This window comes from Camellia sinensis, chromosome 1, assembly GCF_055761805.1.
Source record: "Camellia sinensis isolate YWXY chromosome 1, ASM5576180v1, whole genome shotgun sequence".
Classification (NCBI taxonomy): Eukaryota; Viridiplantae; Streptophyta; class Magnoliopsida; order Ericales; family Theaceae; genus Camellia; species Camellia sinensis.
In genome coordinates, this window is record NC_138961.1 from 122,929,983 (window position 1) to 122,955,138 (window position 25,156).

Genomic DNA, 25,156 nt, shown 5'->3' on the forward strand with positions numbered 1-25,156 from the left:
TATTTTATTTAATTTCATTATTTAAATTTTAATTGATGTTTTATTTAATTTCATTATTTAATGATTATTATTTTTAAAAATAAATTTATTTAAAATTTTAATTAAAAAATAACATATATTTTTATTGATATTTTATTTATTTATTTTTTAAAATAAATTTATTTAATTATGTAAAAAATAAAATAAAATAAAATATATTTAATGTAGCTAAAAATAATTAAAATATTGAAGATATGTTTAATATTGTTATTACTTAGTTAATAATTGAAAAGGGTAAAATAGTTATTTGAATATTTATCATTATCCATAATATTCTAAACAAACATAGGATTCGTATATTAACTAACCAAATAGTCATTTCCTGATTTCTAATCTCATGACCAAACAAATATGGGATACGTATCCTATCAAACCAAATAATCCCAAGACTATAAATCCCAGAATTATAATTCGATGGATTTCAATCTTCCCTTATCCAGTCCGTCCAAACAAACACAGTCTAACATTACTTTTGGTCCATTCAACTTGATATAATTGTAAGATTTATTATTTTATATTTTTATGAAGAATAATATAAAAGTCTATTTTTTACACTCATTTTTTAGATCAAATAATAGGCTATTTTGGAAAGTTGGTTATAATCAGTTTTTTGGTAAAAAAACTGCTTATAAGGAGTTTTTTTGTGCGAGAAGAAGTGTGTTATAATATGGGAAGTGGATTATAACTCACTTCCCAAAATGACCCAATGTGTCAATAAGATAATTGATTGATAATTAAATTTAATTATTAACTAATTTTTTTTTAACATATCACTCAATTTAAAAATTATTTTCCTAATATATCAGTAAATTAAAAAGTGAACCTAACTTGAACAAACCGCCTTTTTTTATTTTTGTCATATTTTTTTATTTTTTATTTTTGTCATATTGACTTATTGAACTTGTGATGAGCGACTCAAACCGAACATATAGGTCACACACGCCCACACCAAAGCGCCAATTTCAATCAAGATAGATAAGGTTTCTTCTTCCTAATCTTCTCTTCTCTACAGTACTCTCTTTCACCGAGAGACTCGCAATCGTGTGGTTCATACTCTCAAACCTGCCACTCTCTCTATCTTGCTGCGATACTGCTCCAGAGAAAGAGAGAGGAGAGAGAGTGTATTGAAAGAATCCTTAATAAACCCTAACTAAAGCCATGACTGCTCTTCAAGCTTCTCTCCTCTGCAAACCTTCACTCTCTCACCTATATTCCTCCTCTAAGCACCTTCAACTTCCTCTCTCTACTACTCACCGCCGCTCTATTTCTCTCTCTTCACTCCATTCAACTTCTCGATTGCGCCGCCACCGCCTTGTTTCCAATTCTACATTGCATCCTGACAATCTCAATTCAACCTCCGATTCCACTTTTTCCGATAACAACTTCATTCGCAATGATTTTGCAGGCGAGGATGCGAGAATTGAATCGGAAGTGGCAGTTTCTGAGGTTGAAAGTGAGACGGGATCGGAGAGTTCATTGGAGAAAGGAGATGAGAAGAGTAGGCTGCCAGTGGTGGTATTTTTTGTGGGTTTGTTGGGGAGTGCAAGGCTGGGATTAGAGAAGGTCTTGTTGTCGGATTGGTTCAATTGGTGGCCTTTTTCGCGCCAAGGGAAGCGGTTGGAAATGTTGATTGCTGATGCAGATGCAAACCCAATGGACGCAGCAAAGCAGAGTGCTTTGTTGGCCGAACTCAATAAGCATAGGTCAGACTCTTCAATGCTGTCATGTCAATTTAGTTATACTTTTTGGATTTTTTGTTTTGAAAAATACGCTACATTTTAGTCTTTTCTCATTTTGCTAGCTTCTTGGTATAATTTATTGATATTGGAATATTGTTGAACTGACTAAACTATGCAGAAACTTAATTATGATTTTACATAGAGTAAGATATAACTCAGAATAAGTTTGGAAAATAAAAAATGAAAAATATAGATGAATTAAGTTGAAGTTACAGCTCGCTCTCGCTCGTTGGTATCATAGATGAAAAGTTATACTCATGATGGGCACATAGCTATGGAGGACACTGTTGAGTTGACCCTGGGGGCATAGCCTAAGAATTATATGTTAGAAGCAATTTGTCCTTACTCCAGTGATAACACAACAGCCATCCAGCGCCAAGGTTATACCCAGTGAACAACTCAATTCCTAATCAAAACTTAAAATCCGAGTTTCCACCAAAGACTGAGACTGCCCAGATTGTAGCAATGAGCTCAAGCGGGCACTGTGTATTCTATCCCCTGTTAATTCTATGAGTCCATTAACGAAATCATAAATTACAGAACTTGTCATGATTTACATTCTTAAACATGCATTCCTGTCTATCCGGATTTTATACAAGAACCCATTTTCTACCCAAGAATTTGCCCACTAAGCTCAGTGGCAACCAACTAAATGATTGCTTCTTGGACCTGCCTTATTCACAAGGACACAATTTTCCAGTACCCAAAACCAAAGATTCTTTATATGTAATTACCATTGAGATTTAGCTGGTTGTGTAATAATTGTTTGATGTTTGGGTTACAACTTACAACTACTAAGGCCCTTGTGCTGGATTTCCTTATTGAAAGTAAAAAACTGTTGACCATAGCGGCAGTCTGTGAAAGTGTAAATATTCTAGTAAGTTGCAGCATTCATACTGTTTTCTGACATATTGTAGTGATATCTGGTATGTAATACAAAATACGTCGTAGTTATTTTTTATTTTATTTTATTTTATTTTTCTGTTTTCTAGTCCTGATGCTGTCATCCGGCGATTTGAGCAAAGGGATCATGCAGTAGATAGCAGAGGGGTTGCAGAATATATTCGGGCTCTTGTGGCCACTAATGCTATTGCTGAATATCTTCCAGATGAGCAATCTGGCAAGCCTTCTAGTCTTCCTACGTTGGTAATTAGCCATGCTTCATTATCATTTACTGGGATGGAATGATTTTTGTTCCTATGGAAGGGTTGGGAGTGAAATTAAAAAGTTGAGAAACTCTTTTTACTTGTCTAATCTATCCCATCAAGCTTTTTTTATACTATTGCATGTTTGTGCCTCTAATAGTCCATAGTTTGGAATATTGGTTCTTCTTACTCATCCGTACCAATGTTTTCATATTTGTTAGCAGTTTTCTTGTAGAAGTAAAATTGGAATAATTGTCAATGTGCTTGTTTGGCTATAAAGTTTAATTTTGATATAATAGTTTTATTACTAATTATAAAACCGACATATAGTTGCAAGAGTTGAAGCAGCGTGCATCAGGGAACATGGATGAACCATTTCTGAGTCCTGGTGTATCTGAGAAGCAGCCATTGCACGTGGTGATGGTAAGGAGTTATATAATATAGTCTTTGTTATCTTTCTAGTAGGAAGATTTACATCCTATACTAATGCGTCATGATGTTATCTTTGGTTGTATGATTGAAGATTGATAATCCTTATCTGTTTCATGTCTCACCATTTTATTTAGTGGGGAGTTTTTTTTTTTTTTTGTTCATGTGTGTGTTTTTGAATCATAGCATATGTTGTTTTCTCTATTAGGTTGACCCTAAAGTGTCAAATAGATCATCACGCTTTGCTCAAGAGCTCGTCTCAACAATCTTGTTCACTGTTGCTGTTGGTTTAGTGTGGTATGAGTTTTTATTTTTATTTTTATTTTTATCCAAAATAGTTGATGAGTACCATAAATTTAAATTCAAACTTCTTTTGTTTCTTTATTATGTGTCACATTCTATGTAGCACGGATACTTCTAGAGCGACATTGTATCCATATCATATTCGTATTGTATACCGATACTCCTCGGATACTCGTGGATATGTATCAAATACTTTCTAAATATATCCATAACTTTCTTTAATTATGAGAAGTACTGGATACTTTCAGATACACTCTGTGTCACTTATATGAACTTTTATGAAATTGAGATTGTAATAATTTTTACATAACATTAAGTATAATTGTTAGGTTAAATAGAAGAAAACTGGTATGCCATATGTTATGTCCCATAGCCATATCCATACTTTGTAGAAAGCTAGGATAAATAAGAACACGCAACGATACTGAAATCAGATTTCAACAATTAAACAAGCAAGTAAAATTATGTACAACATGTTAGGAGCAATTTCAATAGCTTAGAATCAATATTTTTATGAAGTTTTTATAGGACCTTTGAAAATAAAATAGTAAACTAGTTACTAGCTCTTAAACTAATACTTTATTCCAAAATGAGCTTATGTATAATACAACACTAAAAATTATTTACGAACTTGTCTTGGCCATGGTTGTTAGAATCTTGCGATTCACGATTCAATTCGTGTTGTTGAATTGTGAATTGTACAATTCAATTGTAATTTACTATGATTTACTGCAATTTAGTTTTGTTTGCATAATGCATGAACGGCTTCATTTTAGCCAAAACAAGAAAAGAAGAGATTAAGTTATATTAATATACATGGTTATATATATACATAAATACAATTTAGTTACATTGATATTATTTCATTTTAAACACTATGTGTGTATTTTTTATATGTATATACATATACATTTTATAGGTTTTCTTGTATCTCCTTATCTATATCATATTGTATCTGTATCTCGTATCCTATATCTGTGCTTCAAAGGTCACATCTATGTTCTAGTATCTTTTTGCTTACAGTAAATTCAGTGTTTGAGATGATATCTGGTTGCTTGTGTCCTTTAGCTATTATTTTGAAATATTGACACTGCTTTCAGGGTAATGGGTGCTGCTGCACTTCAGAAGTATATTGGTAGCTTGGGTGGGATAGGAACTTCAGGTGTGGGCTCAAGTTCTTCCTATGCCCCGAAGGAGCTGAATAAAGAGATTATGCCTGAGAAGGTAGGTTTGTGCTTATGCTTTTGTGTTTACAATTCTACCAACCTTTGAGGACTGCTGTCACAAGATGTCAATCATCCTCATTATATTGTTATCTATTCCAGGTTGAAGGAGATTTACTGGTTTAGGTTTATTTTGGATTTTCTGTTTTTTAGGAATTAGGAACTGTAAAGTTTGACTACAATGTAAAACTGAATAAACAAGTAGTTGGCAAAAGGGAACTATAATCTTGTGCCATACGATTCTGCTTTCCTTAAATACTGCTGTCAGGAGATTAAACAATGCCAACAGTATATCGTCTCTTACTATGCCTTTCCTCGTCTCTAGGTGCCTAGGTATCCGCTGTAAGTCTTTCCTTGTCTGAACCTCACCATTAACTTTAAGTCTTTATCATCCTAAGGTGCTACTAAATGGAAAGATCTTATCTGCGTCCATGAATGAAAAATTATAGATCAAACCGTCGAATCTAAAAAATCGGGTGCTATCAACTATCTTTGTATTGGCTAAGTTCACAAGTTGGAGATAAGTAGACTTGAACCATTGACATCTGCTGCAGGGTAAACCACTGCCTCTTAGGTGCCCTGACTGATTGCAACTTTCAACATATTGTGCTCTTCAAAGAGCAAATCTCAAGTGCTGTTGAGTTGGAATCCCATTCTTACGAAGGATTCTTATGGTTCCGGAACCAGGAATGGAGGGCTTTCTCCCTTTTTCCGTCTGAATCTTTGGTCTTAAGAATGCTAGTTTTAAGAATGGATGATTGCCCTTCCCAGACCCTTATTGCCCAACTTGACAACTAATGCGTTCCAATCCCAGGGAACAACAAAGCTTCATAGGGTCTTTTTGTCCTGGTGCTGATAGTCCATCTTGGCTCTTTAAACTTACCTGTCTGGTGATGACCGTTGGCATCTAACAATTTTTTTTCTAGGATGACGTCCTATTGGGACTGTTAATCTTATGTACCCATTTACAGACATTGCTATGGAGTTTCTTTTGTACTATTTTTACTTAATATTATGCACTCATTTTGATGCATTCATTTGAAGTTTTTGTTTATCGACATATGTATATACATAAAGGATCATTTTTGGGTTGAAAATTTCAACAGACCACTTTTTAATAAATAGTCATAGTTTTTGTCATTTGTCCTGATGAATTGGTTTTGCTGCAGAATGTTAAAACATTTAAGGATGTCAAAGGCTGTGATGATGCTAAACAAGAGCTTGAGGAGGTGGTGGAGTACCTCAAAAACCCAACAAAGTTTACACGACTTGGGGGGAAGTTGCCTAAGGTATGTTATGGTATTTAGTCATTTGAAAATATATTTACTTGCATTAACTGGTCCTCTTATGCATATAATCTCTTTAAAATGTTATCCTTTCCTGTTGGAGTCCTTGGTGTTTGATCAATTATTGTAAGTAGTTCTTGACGTGTATGTAAGTCTGTGTACTTGGTGAATCAAATTATTCCAAAAGTACATATCTAACATCTCACAATTCTTTGGTTGGCAAGATGTTTTCATACTTGTGATATCCATACATAACACAGTTACCTTGTTCAAATTCTAGAATACATTTATTAAATTTGGATTTCTCTGTTTGTAGTGCCTAATTGTCATGGCTTTGTTTTCTTAATACATCTGGGATCACATACTGTTGAAGGATACCCATTTTACTTTTCTAAATAGCTTAGTTTGTTCTTGTCTTCTGGTTTTACTAAATATAATACACAAATTTACAGGGAATTCTTTTGACTGGAGCACCTGGAACTGGCAAAACTCTCCTTGCTAAGGTAAGGTGTTACATATTTTTACGAATGTTTCATGGACTTATTGTCTTTTAGTTTTTGCATTAAGTGCCTGACCAATTGATAAGCTGCTAGGGTTCAGAGTTAATACCTGTGTTTCTTTCTCTTTTAATTCTGACTTTGATCCACCTCACCTGCTTGCATGTAATGAAGCTGTTTGACACAGTAATTCCATGAGTTCTGTATAATTGTTGCATGCTATTCAGTTTTTTGAGGTTTGGTCATCAGAAAGTTCAGTTCTAGCTTGTTAAAGGATCAGAAATGCTAAGGAATTTTGAAATCTAAATGCTCTAGGTTTTAATGGTTTCTTAAACCCTTGCATAGTGAGTGTGATTTTAATACAAATTGGTGGCCCGTTTAATTTTCATGTTTGCTCTAGAGCTGAACCTTACTTTTCTAAGTACACATACTAAATGACAGCACATTTGTATTTGTTGGGACATATTTTGGATAATTTTCTTTAATTCTTAGGCATGCAGACATTCTTCTTCTTCTTCTTCTTCTTCTTCTTCGTTTTTTTTTTTCCCCTTCTTTTTGTAATCAATGGGTGCAAGGCCATGCATGAATCATTAGGGATAGATATTTGACTTTTGAAGTGTGTAGTTGGAAATATAACTTCCTGGTGGTGGTGGTTCCAACATTCTGCAAAATTCACTTTTCTAAATTTATCTCTCTTTGTTTTGTACAGTCCATTTGGTACAAGGGTTGAGTGGGAGGTAGGAAAAGGGAAGGAAAGGGATTTTCCCATGTCTCTTAGGTAGAAAGATTAAGAGCAAGCTTGTCTTTAAAAAAAATTCCCTTTAAATGTAACGGTTGTTTTAATATGTTGTGGTATTATAATGGTAAAAACATAGTACCCTACAATCCTTCCTCCTTTCCTTCTGCTCAATTAAACAGGAGGAAAGAGACATCTCTTTTTCCCTAGTAGTACCTTTCCTTTTCTCCTACCATTACTTTAATTTTCTACTGATTATATTGAATGGAGGTTTAAGCTCAGTACCTTTATACACTTTCTGACTCTGGTGAAATGCATCTGGAACTTTGAAGGCTATTGCTGGAGAAGCTGGGGTACCTTTCTTTTACAGAGCAGGTTCTGAATTTGAGGAGATGTAAGTTATCCATATTGCTACTAATTTGACTATTTAGTGGAACTTATGCTTTAGAAGTGACCCCCTGAGGAATACAGATGTAGTAAAACAATACAATCTGCATGTTATGTTCATTTGTTGACTGATAAAAGGAGACGGCAGTTGTTTCCTTTAACATCACATCAATCTGATTGATATTTTTGTTGGATTGTTAATCATAACACCGGGTGCTTTTCACATCTTCCATCTTTTGGCATGATATCTTTAAAGTAATCATACCATACTTACGTGAAACCTAGGTTAATATGTATCTTGCTGGCTGAACAGTGAGGCTAATTAATGAATTCAAGCAAAACCTTTTTATTTGTTGTGAACTGTTTGCAGAAAAAGTGGATTCACAGTATTATGTCATGCAAACACCTCTGCTTCACTTAAAATGGAGCGGTCTAGAAGATTTGGTTTCCTATATTAGTCGTGAACTAATCAATCTTAGTAATTCTTGAATATTTAATTGATTTGGATAATATTGATAAATGCTTTGAAGTTTGAAGTGATATAGCCAATGTTTTTTCTTACTGTCAAGTATCTTCCATTGGTTTGAAGAATGTGCATTAGTTGAAAAGGGTGAACTTTGTCGAATCTAATGTTTGTCCATCGCCTGATATTTTGAGGTGCTAACTTGGGGTTTGCTACATTGAAATGGTGCACGCCTTTTGTATGAGATCCAAGAGGAATTTCCATGTTTTATTCTTTTTGGAGGAAAAGTAGTCAAGACTCAATAATCTTCCCAACCAGTAGCTTTATTTAATGGAAACTATGGAAGCACTCTTTTTCTTTTTCTTTTTCTTTTTTTCCCTCTCTAGTTTCACGTCCCATTTTGGCAGAGTGTTGATGTTCACCTTGAATGGCATGAGATACTCTTTGGATGGAGGTTTTTGTTAATTGAACGCATCTAAGAGTATGATGAATTTCTCTTGTTGGACTCGCTTAAATGGGTGAATATCACCTTCCACATCTTTGAAGGTATTCTAAGGGTCCCATTGTTGTTTATAGCAATAATTCTTATCATCTACTATCTTTCTCATAAGGCTACACAAAAACTTCACATTTCCTTTTATTGACAAACTTATCTCTTACCCATTTAGGAAGTATTCTTTTTATTGTGGAGATGATTCTCTTCAATTTGACAACCTTCCCATGCATTACCATCTGAAGCTTCCCCCCATCTTTTTAGGTATTATTGTCACGGCCTTTACCTTGATTCTGACATATTGTTTGCATGCAATGCACTTTTGAGTGTTCTATGAACTTATGGTGGTTTTTGATGGCTACTACATTGGCCTTAAATAAGCCATTTATTTGCCTTCAGCTTCTCTTCAAACTGTCCATGGTTCTTCTGAGGCTATTAGATTACAAAAGAATGAAAAGAATTATTTGGCTTACTCATGAATGAGATAGATGTCATGTATATATAATAAATTCATGATACAATTTAGAAAACAATATAAATAAGGAAATAATACTAAATCAGTGATTGACACAATTACAAATTATATACATAATACTAAAAATAAAAAGATTCTATATATTCTAATTTTTATATTCAACACTCTCCTTCAAGCTAGTGTAAAGATATTCAACAATCGTAGCATGCCAATGGATGACTAGAAGAAGTCGGAAAAAACTCAACGGTTAGTCCAAATAAATGCTACTGAGCAAATCTAGTAGTCTACTAAATAAAAAAGGCCAAAAAAGTGCTTAATACATTAACACCACCATAGAAAGGGAAAAAAAAACAGAAACTGAACTGTCCTAGAAGAGTTACTGAAGCATCTATGGTTAGGAAACACCTTGGTCGGCAGCCAACGAGACCCTAGTCGGCATTAGAGGCCAGAGCTAATGCCGGGAGATAGTTTATGGTCATGCTAGACCGTTGTAGAAACTGGTCGGAACTAATGTTAGGACAGTTTAAGGTCATGTTGGACTGTTGTAGGAATTGATCGGAATTAATGCCGGCACAGTTTATAGGGTCATGCCGAACCGTTATAAGAACTAATTGAAATCAATGTTGGGACAGTTTAAAGGGTCATGTCGTTGTAGGATCTAATCGGAATCAATGTCGGGATAGTTTAATGGGTCATGTCGAACCATTGTAGAGACTAACCGGTATCAATGTTGAGACAGTTTAAAGGGGTCATGCCAGACCGATATAGAGAATTGGATGTTGAACCAGTAAGCGTGGCACAGGTGGTGCACCAAGTGGGCGACTTGGGTGGTGCACCAAGGGGGCGATTTGGGTTGTGTACCAGAGGGGACGACTTGGGTTGTGCGCCAGATGAGGCGACTTGGGCTGTGCGCCAGATAGGGCGACCTAGGTGATTCACATGGTATATCACCATGCTCACCATGATATAGGTATAATACCCCCCTCAAACTCAAATAAGTTTGAAGATAGAAACCTATTTGATGTTGAAATAGAGGGAAAGACAAAGTGGAACAGAAACACACACAAAAATGGATTGTGAATTAAAAAAAAGAAATATGATAGAGATATTTGGGATATGAATAAATTAGTGGATAGGGGAAGAGATTACCATGAAGTGATACTGAAAGAAAATATGGCAGTGGAATGGGTTGAGGTTCGGCGGGCGGCCAAGGCAAGGCTGCCGCCCGCTGTTAAAGCAAAATTACTAGGTACTTAGTCTAGCTCTGATACCAAAAAAAATGAAAAGAATTATTTGACTTACTCATGAATGAGGTAGATGTCACATATATATATATAATAGATTCATGATACAATTCAGGAAACGATATAAATAAGGAAACAATACTAAATCAGTGATTGATACAATCACAAATTATATACATAATACTAAAAATAAAAAGATTCTATGTACTTTAATTTCTATATTCAACAATTACTTTGACCTCCCTTGACAGTTAGATTGGCCTGCTAAGCCTTTTCTGATATGTTTGCCAATCTTGGTTGTGGGGATGGACTTGATGGTATTTTAGTCCCTCAGAGCTGAGTGCCAGTAGCAGAATATTGGGTTACTCTATAGCTAAAAGTTTGAAAGATGAAGAGAAAAAGCCTTGCCCCACTGCCGAAGGATGACAAGAACCCAAGAGGAAACCGTTGTATGAAACTTTAGTGTACAATCGTTTTCATAGCACCCAATAATTAGATTTAGATAATAGAGTGAGGATAAACTTTTTGTATGTTTGTTTATGAAGTCATACTGGAGAATAAGATGCTTGGTTAAAGTCTTACTTCATCCACCTTTGCATATGTTCAAGATTGCCTCTATTCCATCTCATAAGGCCAACAATGCTTTATGTTCGCAAAATGTTGGGCAACTAAGAAACATGTTCACAAAATGAGTGTAGTTGAGATGAGAATGCTTAGATGGATGTGTGGTAAGATTGAAAGATATAATTATAAATCAAAATATTTGTGAAATGGTAGGAGTAGCATCAATTGAAGATAAGTTGGGAGAGAACATGCTAAGATGGTTTGGTAAAGTACAACGAAGACTTATAGATGCAATGGTAAGGAAGGGTGATGATCACCATAAAGGGAAATGTTAGAGGGAGAGAAACGCCTAAACTGACATGGGGTGCGGTAATAAAAAAATGAATTTATTTAATTTAACTGAACATATAACCCTTGACATAGTAGGATGACAAAAAATAATTCATGTAGCCGACTCCACTTGGGTGGGAAACAAAGGCTTGGTTTGGTTTGGTTTGGTTTGGTTTGGTTTATTCTAGTTGAACAAATTGGCTCTCATATTTTCAAGTAGCGCGAAGGCACAAGTACTAGCAACTCCAGAAACAATTTTCATTGTTAGAGGGAACCTATGCTATTAAAAGTGCGCCTAGGCGTGCGCCTAAGCTCAAGTCCCAGCCATGCCCACCCCCAGCGCCTTGCAATGGTCAAGGCAAGATGACTTCACTATGGTGCGATTAAGGCGCACGACTGGAACAAGGTGCAATTAAGCCTAAGGAGCAGGCATTGAGGGCGTTTTTTTTTTTTTTTTTTTTTTTTCCCCCCGAGTTGGGCCACTGAAATTACATGGGTTAGCTACAGAAGATCATATCCTTCAAATATACATGCTAATATTGTCGATTTAGTTGACCTTTAGATCATGGATATTCGTGTTTTATGTTGAACTTTGGAATATTACTCTTTTGTCTATGTTAAAATGGCAATATTTGTTGGTATTTATTTTTTAAAATGTTCAACGTTTCATTTTGTTTATGCTATACCAGTTAGTTGTTTGCTTATATACCTCATATTAAATTATATTATTTCAACCTGCCATGGTGCGCCTTACTTCGATGAAGCCCGTGCCTCGTCTTGCGCCTAAGGCCTCAGGAGACCTTGGTGCCATGGTGTGCTTATTGCTTTTAATAACACTGGAGGGAACAAATTTTCTGTCTATATCTTTGTTTTGGGTTTCAATTAAACTAATAAAGTTACTGATCTACTATTTTAGGTTTCTTAATGTATGGCTTCAGGCTGAAATACTTGTCATGTTGCTTTTTCTTTGCTAGGTTTGTTGGTGTTGGAGCTCGGCGTGTGAGATCCTTATTCCAGGCAGCTAAGAAGAAGGTTTGTCAGTTTTAAAGCTGCTGCAATTTTTTGTGGTTTTTCTAATCAGAAATAATAAACATGTTATTTATCTTGGTGACCATTTCAGTGATTACTATGAATTTTTGCATCATAGATCTTGTGATAATTGTACTTGGTATATGTTGCACATTTACAAACACCATTGCAAGTTCCAACTGTCTCTCATCTTTTCTAGAGAAATTAATTATTACTTCTATAAGCATGTTTCAGTCGTTCCTCTTATGGAACATTATTTCATTATTTTGTTAGTCACATTTTCTCAAAGATAATTAAAAATTCGACTTGTCTTAATGAAATGAAAAGAAAAAAAAAGAAATCTAAAAACTAAAACCCTATCAAATGTGTATATATATATATAGAGAGAGAGAGAGAGAGGGAGAGGGAGAGGCTTAAACTACTATAATGTGATGCCTTTGAACCCACCATCCATTACTTAACCTAATCTGTCTGTCAGAGGCTTGAACTAGTATAATGTGAGGACTTTGGACCCACTGTCTATTACTTAACCTAATATGTCTGTCTGACCCGAAAGACACAATTAAAAATTGGTGAATTTAGATTCTATATTTGGTCAGCTCACTTGTTCAACGTAGTTCTTCATTTTGAAGCTGTATGTATGGTGGTTGGTTGGTATTGTAATTTGGTGGCATTTTTGTTTTGCTTGTCAGAAAGTTAAATATCAAAACTAGTGTGTAGAATAATGAGGCCAAGTATAGATAAAGATGCAATGTCATTGTTCTCCCAATAAGCTTATGTGCTAGATATATACATGAAAAAATATATGTATTATTGATTAATATTGATTGATGTCTTACAAGATTGATTATATTCTGTATATTACAATTCCTATATATAGAGGAGAAGATGGTAGTGGAGTGTGTGATAGTGGAGGTGGATGGTAGTGGAGTGTGTGATAGTGGAGGTGGATGGTAGTGGAGTGTGTGATAGTGGAGGTGGTAGGTGTGGAGAAAGATAGTGGAGGTAGTAGGTGAGTGGTAAATTTTAACAGCCCCCCGCAAACTCAAGGAGGATAGAAACTAACCAACTTGAGTTTGAAGAGAGGAACAAAACAAGAAAATACATAAAAATAAAAAAAGATAGGAGACACTGTATGGTCGTGTCAGACCGTTGGTGAAGACACTGTATGGGGTGTCATAACGTTGTAGAGGACACTGTATGGTGGTGTCAAAACGTTGTAGAGGATAGTTTATGGGGTCATGTCGGACCGTTGTAGAAGACAGTTTATGGGGTCATGTCGGACCGTTGTAGAAAAACAGTTTATGGGGTCATGTCGGACCGTTTGTAGAAGACAGTTTATGGGGTCATGTCGGACCGTTGTAGAAGACAATGTTGTGACAGTTTACAGAGTCTTGTCGGACCCATAAAGGAGCTAACCGGAATCAATGTCGGGACAGTTTACAGAGTCTTGTCGGACCCATAAAGGAGCTAACCGGAATCAATGTCGGGACAGTTTACAGAGTCTTGTCGGACCCTTGTAGAAACTAACCGGAATCTATGTTGGGACAGTTTACAGAGTCTTGTCGGACCCATAAAGGAGCTAACCGGAATCAATGTCGGGACAGTTTACAGAGTCTTGTCGGACCCTTAAAAAAGCTAACCGGTATCAAATGTCGGGACAGTTTATAGAGTCTTGTCGGACCCTTGTAAAAGTGGCACCCTCAAAAGGTGTGCCCAATTTTGTCAAAAGGCGTGCCATCAAAAGGCGTGCCCAATTCATCAAAAGGTGTGCCGGACATGATGGCGAGGCACGTGGGCGCCTTGGCTTGCGTGCCCGTTTGTCGGCTGGTGGTAAGAGGCGCGCGATGCGCGTGGCTGCCTCGACTATTTAACCAAGGTTGAGGCGGAGGCTGTGCAAACCAGTCTGAAACCGCCGAAAATCCTTTGAAAAAAACTCTTCCGTTTCTGAGAAAGAGATTCTGGAACACTCTGTTGCCATTCTGTCACCAACCCTTCCGAACATTACCAGTCTGAAATTGCTATTTCGCTGAAACACTTAGCAACCCAAAAAACATGGCCTCGTCTTCCCGTCCAGCTACCCAGAACCTGCTCACGCTCTTTCCAGAACTGAACGAGCCCACAGGAGAAATAACTGGTGCGGTGTCCAGTGAACCGCAACCAAACACCTCTGGTTTTGCTCCATTGAACTTTCCGATGCGGTCGGTGGAGCAAAAAATGGCGGTGCAGTCGGATGTGGAGGCCAATCAGTATACTCTGAAGGCATGTGTGGAAAGCATGACGGCGGTCACAAACTTGTCGAACCGGCTGCAGAGTAGAACAAATGAGGTGCAGCATTTAAACTCCCAGCTGGCTCTGCTCCAACGCATGTATAAGGATGCGCGAGCAGAGATAAGTGTGCTAAAGACAGAAAACAAGGAGCTGAAGCGGAAGGCCACCGTGATGTTCCGATTTGGAGGGCCGCCGTATGCTGCAGTGGAGGAGTATGGGGGAGTGAACGTGCTCGGTGGACAAGGAAACACGGAGGCAACACCGTCAAGGGCCGTCCAGGACGGAGGCAAGAAGAAGAGACCTGCAGCAGAGTAGAGAAGAAAAATCCCACTGTTCCGATTTATGTTGGGTTTGTTTTTTTTTTTTTTTTTTTTTTGTGTGTAAAATTGTGATCGGGGTTGATCCCTGAGAGGAATAAAATATGGTTGGTTGTGTAAATTTGTAAATTGGTTGCAATTGTTTTTTTTTTTTTTTTTTTTTTTTTTTTTTTTTTAATAAAGTGAAAAAATAAATAAATAAATAAATAAAAATAAAAGAAAGAAATAATAATAATATATTTGAAATAATAATAATAATAATAATAATAATAATAATAATAATAATAATAATAATAATATGTTTAAAAAGTGGGGCGGTGGAAAATGTGATGATGATTTTGGGTGTGAATAAAATATTTGATGTGTCTATGGAGGTGGAGTACCCACGTGAAATATCTTGAGGCATGTGGGGTGATTATTAGAGAGAGAGAGTGACAGTGTGTTATGTCCCCCCTGTGTTGTTTGCTCTTTTCTTCTTTATTCTCCTCAAGAGAGAGAGAGATGATGAGGTTCATGATGATTTCAACTCAAGCATGGCACATGCAATCGGGAGCTGGGTATGTATATATAGACTGTTTGGGCTTCCTAACCCTGATCTGCCCTTCTCTGTTTTTGTGACCTTCCTCCACTGCTTGTTGAAATTCTGACCAACTCATGCTCTTATTCAGGAATAGCTGGCCCAACAATGCCATGTTCGGCCGAAGTGTCTTCAAATTCTCAAAAGTTCGGTGTCCCACCATTGCATTGTGCATATTTCCCGGAGAGGCAGAAATGAAGATGTCACTGTGCATGCTGACATAATAATCAACTGCAGCTAATAAAGAAGCCTTTCCCTTAATCTGGGCCCTTTCCTCTGAAGAGGCAAGGCTCTTTTTTTTTTTTTCATTAGTGGAAACAAATTTCTCAAGGTTGAGATTCTAGCTTCTCCACCATATACCTTGTGGGAGGCAAGATATAAACGAGTATTGTTGTCAAAGCCCAAAGCTGCTAGCAGCAATCCAATTTCTTCAGGAGTCAAAGGACAGCGAGACGTTGGGCGACGGTTCTTGGGGGTTGCGCCGGAGAGAAATGACAAGCGAAGAGCACTGGCGGCGAGTAGAGAACCAACGCCGGAAAGTCTAACGGCGGTGACAGCAAGACAAGTAGCGCGGTGGCTCCGATCGGCAAGGTAAGGAAGAAGGCCAACAGGGTACGAAACAGATGAATGAAATGAGATGTTTTGGGAGGTGTGAATCAGGTCTGTTTGAGATTTGATTATGTAACAGGTTAGGGTCCGGCGGGCGGTGAAGGCAAGGTTGCCGCCCGCCGGAAGGTGAAGCTCACCAAGAGCTAACCTATAGCTCTGATACCATGAAAAAATATATGTATTATTGATTAATATTGATTGATGTCTTACAAGATTGATTATATTCTGTATATTACAATTCCTATATATAGAGGAGAAGATGGTAGTGGAGTGTGTGATAGTGGAGGTGGATGGTAGTGGAGTGTGTGATAGTGGAGGTGGATGGTAGTGGAGTGTGTGATAGTGGAGGTGGTAGGTGTGGAGAAAGATAGTGGAGGTAGTAGGTGAGTGGTAAATTTTAACAATACAAATTTGCACTTCATCTTTAGGAAGAAAGCTAATGTGTTTGCATGACCTTTTTTCTACTTTTTAAGGAAATATTAACCTTCCAAAAAGGAAGAAATGGGAAAATAAAGGGCACCAGTCCTTAAAACTTGACAAGATGCTACTGTAACTAGATACTCAACTCAAAAGGAACTAGTTTCTGGTGAACCTTCTCTAGTTGGGTCATGCAAAACCATATTCTTAGTTATGTCCAAGGCAATCATGCAATTTCTCACAGCCTCAACCAATTTTCTCACCTTCACATTGTCCTTTTGATACCTTCAACTTGGATCAAATCACTCCAACCTTAAGCATTAAAATATGTTGTGACGTGTTCACAGGTGCCATTTTTTTCCTTCTTATTTTGTCTTTTTCTTGCCAAACCATTCACGCATCTAAACATCCTCATTTTAATTATACTCAATTTTTGAACATGTTGTTTCTTAACCACCAAATTGCTGCAACATCTTAGGATAAATTGTTACAAGTGAGAAAGGCTAGTAGAAAAATGGCATGTTATGTATACGTGTCACATTCTTATCATACTTCTGTCAGCTTTATGCTAAGATTGGTTGTCTATGTGCATGATTTTGAAATGCTGAGAGAAATCTGAAACTCAAATATTTAAATTAGGAAAGTTAGGAAACCTTTTGATGCAGGACAGTGCTGGTGGGGTGAAAATAGAGGCTATTTAGCGGCCTAAACAGTGTGTACTTTAGAGTTTTAAGGGTTAAATTAGGATTGATTTGAGGGTGATTGGATAGGGTTTTAAGGTTGTAAAATGCACTTTTAGAGGGCTGTCAACAGTAATCCGAGACTAGTAAATTGAAAAAAAAAAAAAAAAAAAAGAAGAAGAAGAAGAAAAAGAAGAAGGAAGAAGAAGATAGATTTATGAATCACTCCTAGAATCCTTTAGGCATCACACCTAGGGTAAGGATTGCATCACACAATCCAAAAGAAAGCTTCAAAGCTTTTCAAAATTCTCTAAAACATCAACTCTATTAAATTATAAGCATTACATGGCTTTATATAGAGCGAGTAGACTTCCTAAACCAACTATAATAAAAAAAGGAAACTATTATAATATCTTTGACTTCCAAAACTAATTTGAGATTAAATAAGAAATAAAAACAAAGACTAATTAAATAACTTGACTCACAAGACGACCCATGGGTGACCCTTACAGCCCATGTAGACAAATATAAATTACCAAAATACCCTTTGCCTAAAAATCTAAAAATAATCATAAAATAGAACTATAATAATATTAGAAACATAATTATGTATGATTCTTGTCGATTTCTCTTTAAAACCATTCCAATTTCCAAATATCACCACTTCTTTGAATTTACTTTTCCTTGAGTTTCTTATATTCTGCATCACCTTTTAATGTGGTAGAATCTAAGAAATTTTGCGAACTTTTGGGAGAAATTGGGGAAGGTTTTGGTGAGACTATAAGAAAATCATTAGTAGCAACTCACTTAGAGCTTAAATTATTTGTCATACATGATATGCTCTTTAGATGAGTTAGTTAATGAAACATGTGTTACACTTAATATGTAATAGAGCGAGTGCCATGTATATTTTGATGTAAACAACCTCTGAGCACTATCCATTTTATTTAATTTATTTATTTTTTAAACTTTCAAATATCATATCATAACTATGTGGTTGAAGTTTCCCTTTGTGATTGATTCTGAATTTTCGTTAACCAATTCAAATGATACTGTTAGCTCAGACTATAATAGTTAGTGTTGCCATTCTTTTATACTTGAATTGAAACTAAAATCATTGCGTCATTTTTATTCATAAACAAAGAAATGATGGGCTTAACAAGAACACATGATGTTGCTTGTAAATCAGGCATATTGTTTCCTAAGATGTGGCTACAAGTGGATCTTCTCTCAATTTTTACAATGTCCAACATATTTTTAAGTTTTAGAATTCTTTCTGATTTTTCCATTTACAACTTACTTCTTTTAATAGGCTCCTTGCATTATTTTCATCGATGAAATTGATGCTGTTGGCTCCACACGGAAGCAGTGGGAAGGCCATACAAAGAAAACATTGCATCAGTTGCTTGTTGAAATGGATGGGTTTGAACAGAATGAGGTATATAATGACAAGCTTGTGATATCAAGGCAATGAAATTTTTGTTGTGCATTTTTAAATGTAAAGATGATTTTCTTTTAGGGCATAATTTTGATGGCTGCAACAAACTTGCCTGATATACTCGATCCAGCTTTGACAAGGCCTGGTAGATTTGACAGGCATGTAAGTTCTTTGACATTTCATAACTACGTTAATATTTGATATTTCTTAGTAGTTGATATTCTTAATTCAAGAAAGTATTTGCGAAATCCAAACATGATATCATGGAAGATTTTTATTCATCTGATTAGTTGATACCTAAGAAACACGGACATGAATATGGATGCGGATGCGGAAACGGATATGGATGTGGACATGGGACGCAACGATTTCAAAAAAAATGGGGACAAGGACACGGACACGGCGAGGATACAACAATAAAATATATTTGCATATATTTTTATTTGCTATCTAGATTTATATTACATTCACAAATAATCAATATTAACAAAAACTAACTCTAATTTTATACTCTTTTATATTAATTTTTTTTTTAAAAAAATTAATACTTATAGTTTATATATATATATATTTTTTATAGATGATCTATTAAGTATTTAAATCTAAGAAAAAAATAATAAACATTTAACATACATCAAAAGCACTAAATAAAATGGGAGAAAAGATAACTTGGCGTGTCCCTAGTGTGTCCCTAAAATGTTCCCGGCGTGTTCCTTGGAAATAAATTAATTAAATAAGGGGACATACCATGTGGTGTGTCGCATACGTGTCCCCGCCGTGTCCGCGTGTCCCCCCGAAATGTCTGTGTCTGACACTGACACTGACACGGCACTTGTTTTGAAGTGTCGGTGCTTCATAGGTTGATACATGTTGAATGTATCATAATATCATAATCTTTCAAGCTTACTTCCTCACAAGTTTTCAGTATCATCTAGTGGACTTCTTACATCAACATATAGTTGTTTATTTGGTGGTACTTTTTGGAAGCCATGGTTCTGGAGACATGGTCTGTGTGGTATCGTCCTGCAAAGATAATGAACTAAATAAAGACTTAACCGAAAAGAAAAAAAAAATGAAAAATGAAAAATGAAAAAAGAAAAGAAGAAGCTAAATAAGGAACTTGAGAACATTAGGAAGATAAGCCTGATTAATATCTTCCTAAAAACTTCCTTTAGTGGTCTTGGACTGGGCCAGATCACAATGACTTAATAGTGGAACCAATTTCTTAGAAACTTTTTCTGGTTATTCACTATGACCTTGCAGTAATCCTGTTCCACTTATCTAGTTCACTCAGCAAAATCTGAAGACCGTAATCTTTGGGCTGTGAAAGTTCTGTATATTCGAATGTTTTCTGGTTGCATTCCCCTGGTTGAACATTTCAAACTCAAAGATTTACTGCATGTGACTCTTAAGCTTTCAACTAACTAGAGTTTCTCTGGTCTGATGTCTTTTTATATGTTTAGTGACTATTCCTTGCAACTACAGTTAAAAAATTATCTTGTGAAATATGAAGCACAGATACTCCTAAAAGGACAACGTATCCGTATCGGATACCGATACTCCTTGGATATTCGCAGATATGTATTGGATAGTTACTAAAAGTATTAGATACTTCTTAATTATTTTTTCATTAATTTTGGAGTGTCGGATACTTAATTTTCAAGTATCGGATACTCAAAGTCACGTATTACCTTTACAAAATTAGAATTGTAGCACATATTGCATAGCATTATAATATAATATAATTGCGAGGATAAATACAAGAATATTTTTTCAATACTTTGCTTAGTTCTTTGATAAGAAGACATAGTGAATTAAAGTAATAAAATTTGTCAAATCGACTGATTCTTATTGTATCATGCACGTTCCTTATAACTACATAGAATGTAACTTGGCTTGATGTCGACTAGAACTTGTTTCTAGATTGTATCATGCACATTGCTTATTAACTAGAACTTGTTTCTAGATTGTTGTTCCTAATCCAGATGTACGGGGTCGCCAAGAGATATTGGAGCTCTATCTACAAGATAAACCATTGGCTGAGGATGTAGATGTGAAAGCAATTGCTCGTGGTACACCAGGGTTCAATGGAGCAGGTATATCTTTTTTGTCCTTTCGGATAAATAATTCCTTTTCCTTAAACTAGTCCTGGTGTCCCACCAATTAAATTTTTCTCCTATGAATATTGTGAGTAGGACTTACATCTTCTTCCGTCATAACTTTCATTTCAATCAGATCTGGCAAATTTGGTAAATATTGCTGCCATTAAGGCTGCTGTTGAAGGTGCTGAGAAGCTAACAGCTGCACAATTGGAGTTTGCAAAAGACAGGATAATTATGGGTACAGAGCGGAAAACGATGTTCATCTCAGAAGAGTCAAAGAAGGTAGGCATATTGTTAATGTTGAAATCTAGGGTGAGGTTTGAACTATGGCTAACTTGGCTTTATGTTTTATATCACAATTGTTGAGTCACAGGTTCAATTCTTCTTTGTATGCCCTAGGCCAAAAGATTCTGGCCCTTATTCTAGACCCAATTTTTTGATTTTTTTGGTTTACTTGTTAGGCCTCAAATAAAAAAGAGCCCAATCCAAAGCAAAGAAGAGTAATGTTTAAACAATATTTACAATTTGTTCAATTTTAATTTTGTATTATAATTTTAGATTGTTTTGGTGGGTTTTCCTGTTATAATTATAAAATGGATTTTGCTATCTATGTAAGCAAATTTTAGTATGTAGTTTTGGTAGTTATATATGTGAAAAACTTCTTTTTGTTTTTTGTTTTTTGTTTTTTGGGTGAATATAGGGTCCCCTATTGGGGTTTCGCCTAAGGACACCCAAAAACTCAGGGCTGGACCTGTTTTCCTTACCCTTTTTTCTAAACTTCATTTCACTTGGAGCAGAGGGAACAAGTGTGGCAGACCTTATAATCGTGAGCTCGTCTGGGCTTTGATGATGGCCTTTTGTTGCCTAGGATCTCAGAGTTATGCCATTGATGTACTCATGGCTCATTCCAGTTAAAATATTTGAGGCCCTGATCTGGGACAGAACAAAGTTGTCCTACTACTGGCATAAAATAAAACTAAGCCAGTAGAAAATGCTCCAGAGAGTCTTCTAGGCCAAAATTAAACTGTGGAAACGAAATTGAGAGTGGTCTAGATTTTGTTAATGTGAAGCATGGTGTGGTGTATTAGATGTACTTTAGGATGGTTAGCATCACCAGATATTTTTATTTTTTGCGTAGTGTTGGAGATTTATTTTCCAGTTGAAGTCCTATTTTTAGAAATTGTTCACAGCATTGATACTGTAGCTGACATTACCTGCATATGTTTCAGCTCACAGCATATCATGAGAGTGGACACGCAATTGTTGCCTTCAATACTGAGGGTGCACATCCAATTCATAAAGCAACGATTATGCCACGTGGATCTGCTTTGGGAATGGTTACACAACTCCCTTCAACTGATGAGACATCAGTTAGCAAGAAACAGTTGTTAGCACGACTTGACGTTTGCATGGGAGGAAGAGTTGCAGAAGAGCTTATCTTTGGTCAGGACCATATCACCACTGGAGCAAGTAGTGATCTTCACACGGCTACAGAGCTTGCCCAATACATGGTATTCCTTGTTTCTTCACAAAATTATTTTTAGAACCTGGTGGTTCATATATATATTTTTTTTTTTTTTTTGTGGGGGTTAGCTCTTTTGGTTTTGGAGGGAGAGGGGGGTGTTGGAGATAGGAAAGTAAAGGGAGTTACCAGTTTCTGTAAAAATTTGTTACAAGTTTTTGCACATGTAATGCACGTATAACGTGAAATTGATTTATGGTGCAATGGATACATTTGCAAAGTTTTTAGTTGCTAATCACTTGTCCTTTTAGCTTTCAGTGATTTGACGTGAGGAATTTCCATAGCACAAACTCTTAATTACTAGAGAATGAAGTTATGGTTATCTGCATATTCATGTCATGATGAGCTTCTTTATTTTCATTAATGATGCTATGGCATTGTTTTCATCTGCAAGGTGTCAACATGTGGGATGAGTGATACAATTGGACCAGTTCATATCAAAGAACGACCTGGTTCAGAAATGCAATCACGCATTGATGCCGAAGTATGTGTTTTAAATCTGGAGTTTTGTGGTTCAGTTATGACATAGTTCTGGGAAGTAATTTGCTTTACGGGTTGTGCAGGTGGTGAAACTTCTAAGAGAAGCATATGATCGCGTGAAAGCCCTGCTAAAGAAGGTTTGTCTATGAATTCTTTATTATAATTGTAGATTGTGATTAAAAGGAAAATAAACAAAATCATTGGATGGATTAGGAGGTTGGTAAAAAACACTTCAAATGTTACATGGTTAGAAATTTGTTCAATGAAAATGCACATTGGCCCCTTCATGTAGTCACAGAGAAGTGGTATTCTTAAGAAGCCATGCTTCTAATGGGGAGCAGGGTAAAAATTGAAAACTTCTGGTATTTCACACCTTGAGTGCATCTTTCTTAAAGCTGTTATGGGTAGAATTTTATTTTGCTACCCTTATTCCTCTGCCCTGATATGGATGTGTTTTTAGGTTCGGGTTTAGTATCTGCTAGTTTCCTGTCCTTGTCCAAGGTTTTAATTTCGTTCTTCAGGTATTCAAGTAATTGTCTACTGCTGTATATTTTTCTCGCTTTGGGCTTCTTGGTCATGTTTTTGTACAGTTTTCGGTGATGTAGTTGTGATTTTTACGAAGTATATGCAATTACCATTTAAGAAAATGTTAAAAGAAAATATAACAATTTACATATTCTATGTCATCAAGCATAATGAGTGACGACATTAAGCATCAGAGTTTGCAGGGCCTATACAGCTCATCAAGACTTCTTTCATTTGGCTGGACTCTTTTACATAGTTTGTTCTTAGTTGAGTTAAAAAAATATAAAAATATAAAAAAAATATTGGAAGTGAAGCTATAAAGGTTGTTGACATTATGCATCAGTAGCTGGTATCTTCACAAGTAGAGCTAGTAATGCTCTGATTCTACTTTCTTCTGCTTTTGTTCTCAAATTCTGAGCTTTAACTAAACTAATTGACTACTTTCCCAGCATGAGAAGGCATTACATGCATTAGCCCATGCACTTTTGGAGTATGAGACACTTAGTGCAGAAGAAATCAAGCGTGTTCTTCTACCCTCTGGGGAAGGACGGCTGTCCGAGCAACAACAGCAACAAGAGGAGGAGGAGCTTGCATTGGTTTAAAGCCTGGATCTGTTCTTTTGTAACCTAGTCTGCCATAGCGGTGAGCTCTGTACAGTGTATACAAAGCACGGCGGGCAATTAATTTTATAGAATCTTAGAAATTTTCTCCCTCTGCATATTTTCCTGTTGTAACATGGTCTTATTTGATTGGAAACTATATTTCATTTGAACTTATACCCCATTGTGGGTAATTTTTTAAAGCAATACATCAATAATTAGTTTATTGCGGTGCTTGTTCATTCCTTCTATTGATCCTTGAATATCGATGAAATGTTGTTTCATTTTCTATTTGGAAGAATATCAATAAATAGTTTATTACAGAGGAAGCTGAATTGCTTGCTTGTTTGGTTTCGTTTTCGATGACTTTTCTTCTCTCCAAAATTTTGATTGGTAATGTGGAAAAAAATTTCTTATAACACCTCATTTTTAGGATAAGGGTCCTAAGGTTTTGTTTTTTTGTTTTTCAAAAATTGTTTTCATATGAAAATGAATTATTTTTAGAGGGTGGTTATATATCACCAAAATAATTTATCAAAACTCATTACCTCATTCTCATGTAGCATAGTTAGTCTCACTATTTATTATACATCTAGCATGCCTTTTATTGCATCATTACATTTAAGAGGTGATTTATAATTAGTGATAAATACATTTAGGATAAATTATGTTCATCTCTCTTAAGATATGAAAAAAATATAAGAAATTCTATAATTTTGATATAATTATACTAATCTCTCTTTTTAGTAAGGGCTGGCTTGGGATATCCAAAACAATTGAAAAAGTCAAAAAGTTATTAAAAAAATTAAAAAGTTATCACTATTCACCACAAAAAAAAAATAAAAATAAAAATAAAAATTTACACACAAATTATTACAACACAGTCTGAACCGTTCCACAGACTATTGCTGAGTTGCTGAAATGATTTAGAAAAAGGGCCTGGCTTTGGTCCAGTCCACCATCGGACTGGATCGTGCTGTTGGGCCTGTTGGGGCCCACCACGGGTCCCGTTTTGAAAATCTGAACCGTTTAATGTGTATAATTCGTTGAGTATTATATGCTTGTGAAAAATCACGTTGATTGGATATCAATAGCTATGTGATCAAAACAGTTTTTTATCAATCGTTAATTTATTCATTGTCCATTTTTTTTTATACAAAACTAATTTGATCACATAGCTATCGATATCCGATCAACGTGATTTTTTATAATTTTATAGTACTCAACGAGTTCTACA

At 35.8% G+C, this 25,156-nt stretch overlaps 1 protein-coding gene across 1 annotated transcript; it reads left to right on the plus strand.

Moving 5' to 3' along the window:
• The first annotated feature begins 969 nt into the window (after positions 1 to 969).
• LOC114295645 (ATP-dependent zinc metalloprotease FTSH 11, chloroplastic/mitochondrial) lies at positions 970 to 24,145 on the plus strand. Its single transcript, XM_082883491.1, has 17 exons — positions 970 to 1,742; positions 2,771 to 2,924; positions 3,254 to 3,346; positions 3,561 to 3,649; positions 4,756 to 4,879; positions 6,048 to 6,167; positions 6,617 to 6,667; positions 7,730 to 7,791; positions 12,328 to 12,385; positions 18,566 to 18,691; positions 18,773 to 18,853; positions 20,658 to 20,787; positions 20,927 to 21,075; positions 22,023 to 22,304; positions 22,710 to 22,799; positions 22,879 to 22,932; positions 23,770 to 24,145. Exons 1-17 carry the CDS (start codon positions 1,198 to 1,200, stop codon positions 23,920 to 23,922), a joined length of 2,361 nt encoding a protein of 786 aa, XP_082739617.1. The 5' UTR covers positions 970 to 1,197; the 3' UTR covers positions 23,923 to 24,145.
• The last annotated feature ends 1,011 nt before the right edge of the window (positions 24,146 to 25,156 follow it).

Bases quoted from the DNA above. Each gene is read 5' to 3' on its own strand.
- LOC114295645 (XM_082883491.1), top strand. From the start codon at position 1,198: ATGACTGCTCTTCAAGCTTCTCTCCTCTGCAAACCTTCACTCTCTCAC. The intron at 7,792-12,327 runs GTAAGTTATCCA...TTTCTTTGCTAG, and splicing joins GGTTCTGAATTTGAGGAGAT to GTTTGTTGGTGTTGGAGCTC. The intron at 18,854-20,657 runs GTAAGTTCTTTG...ACTTGTTTCTAG, and splicing joins CTGGTAGATTTGACAGGCAT to ATTGTTGTTCCTAATCCAGA.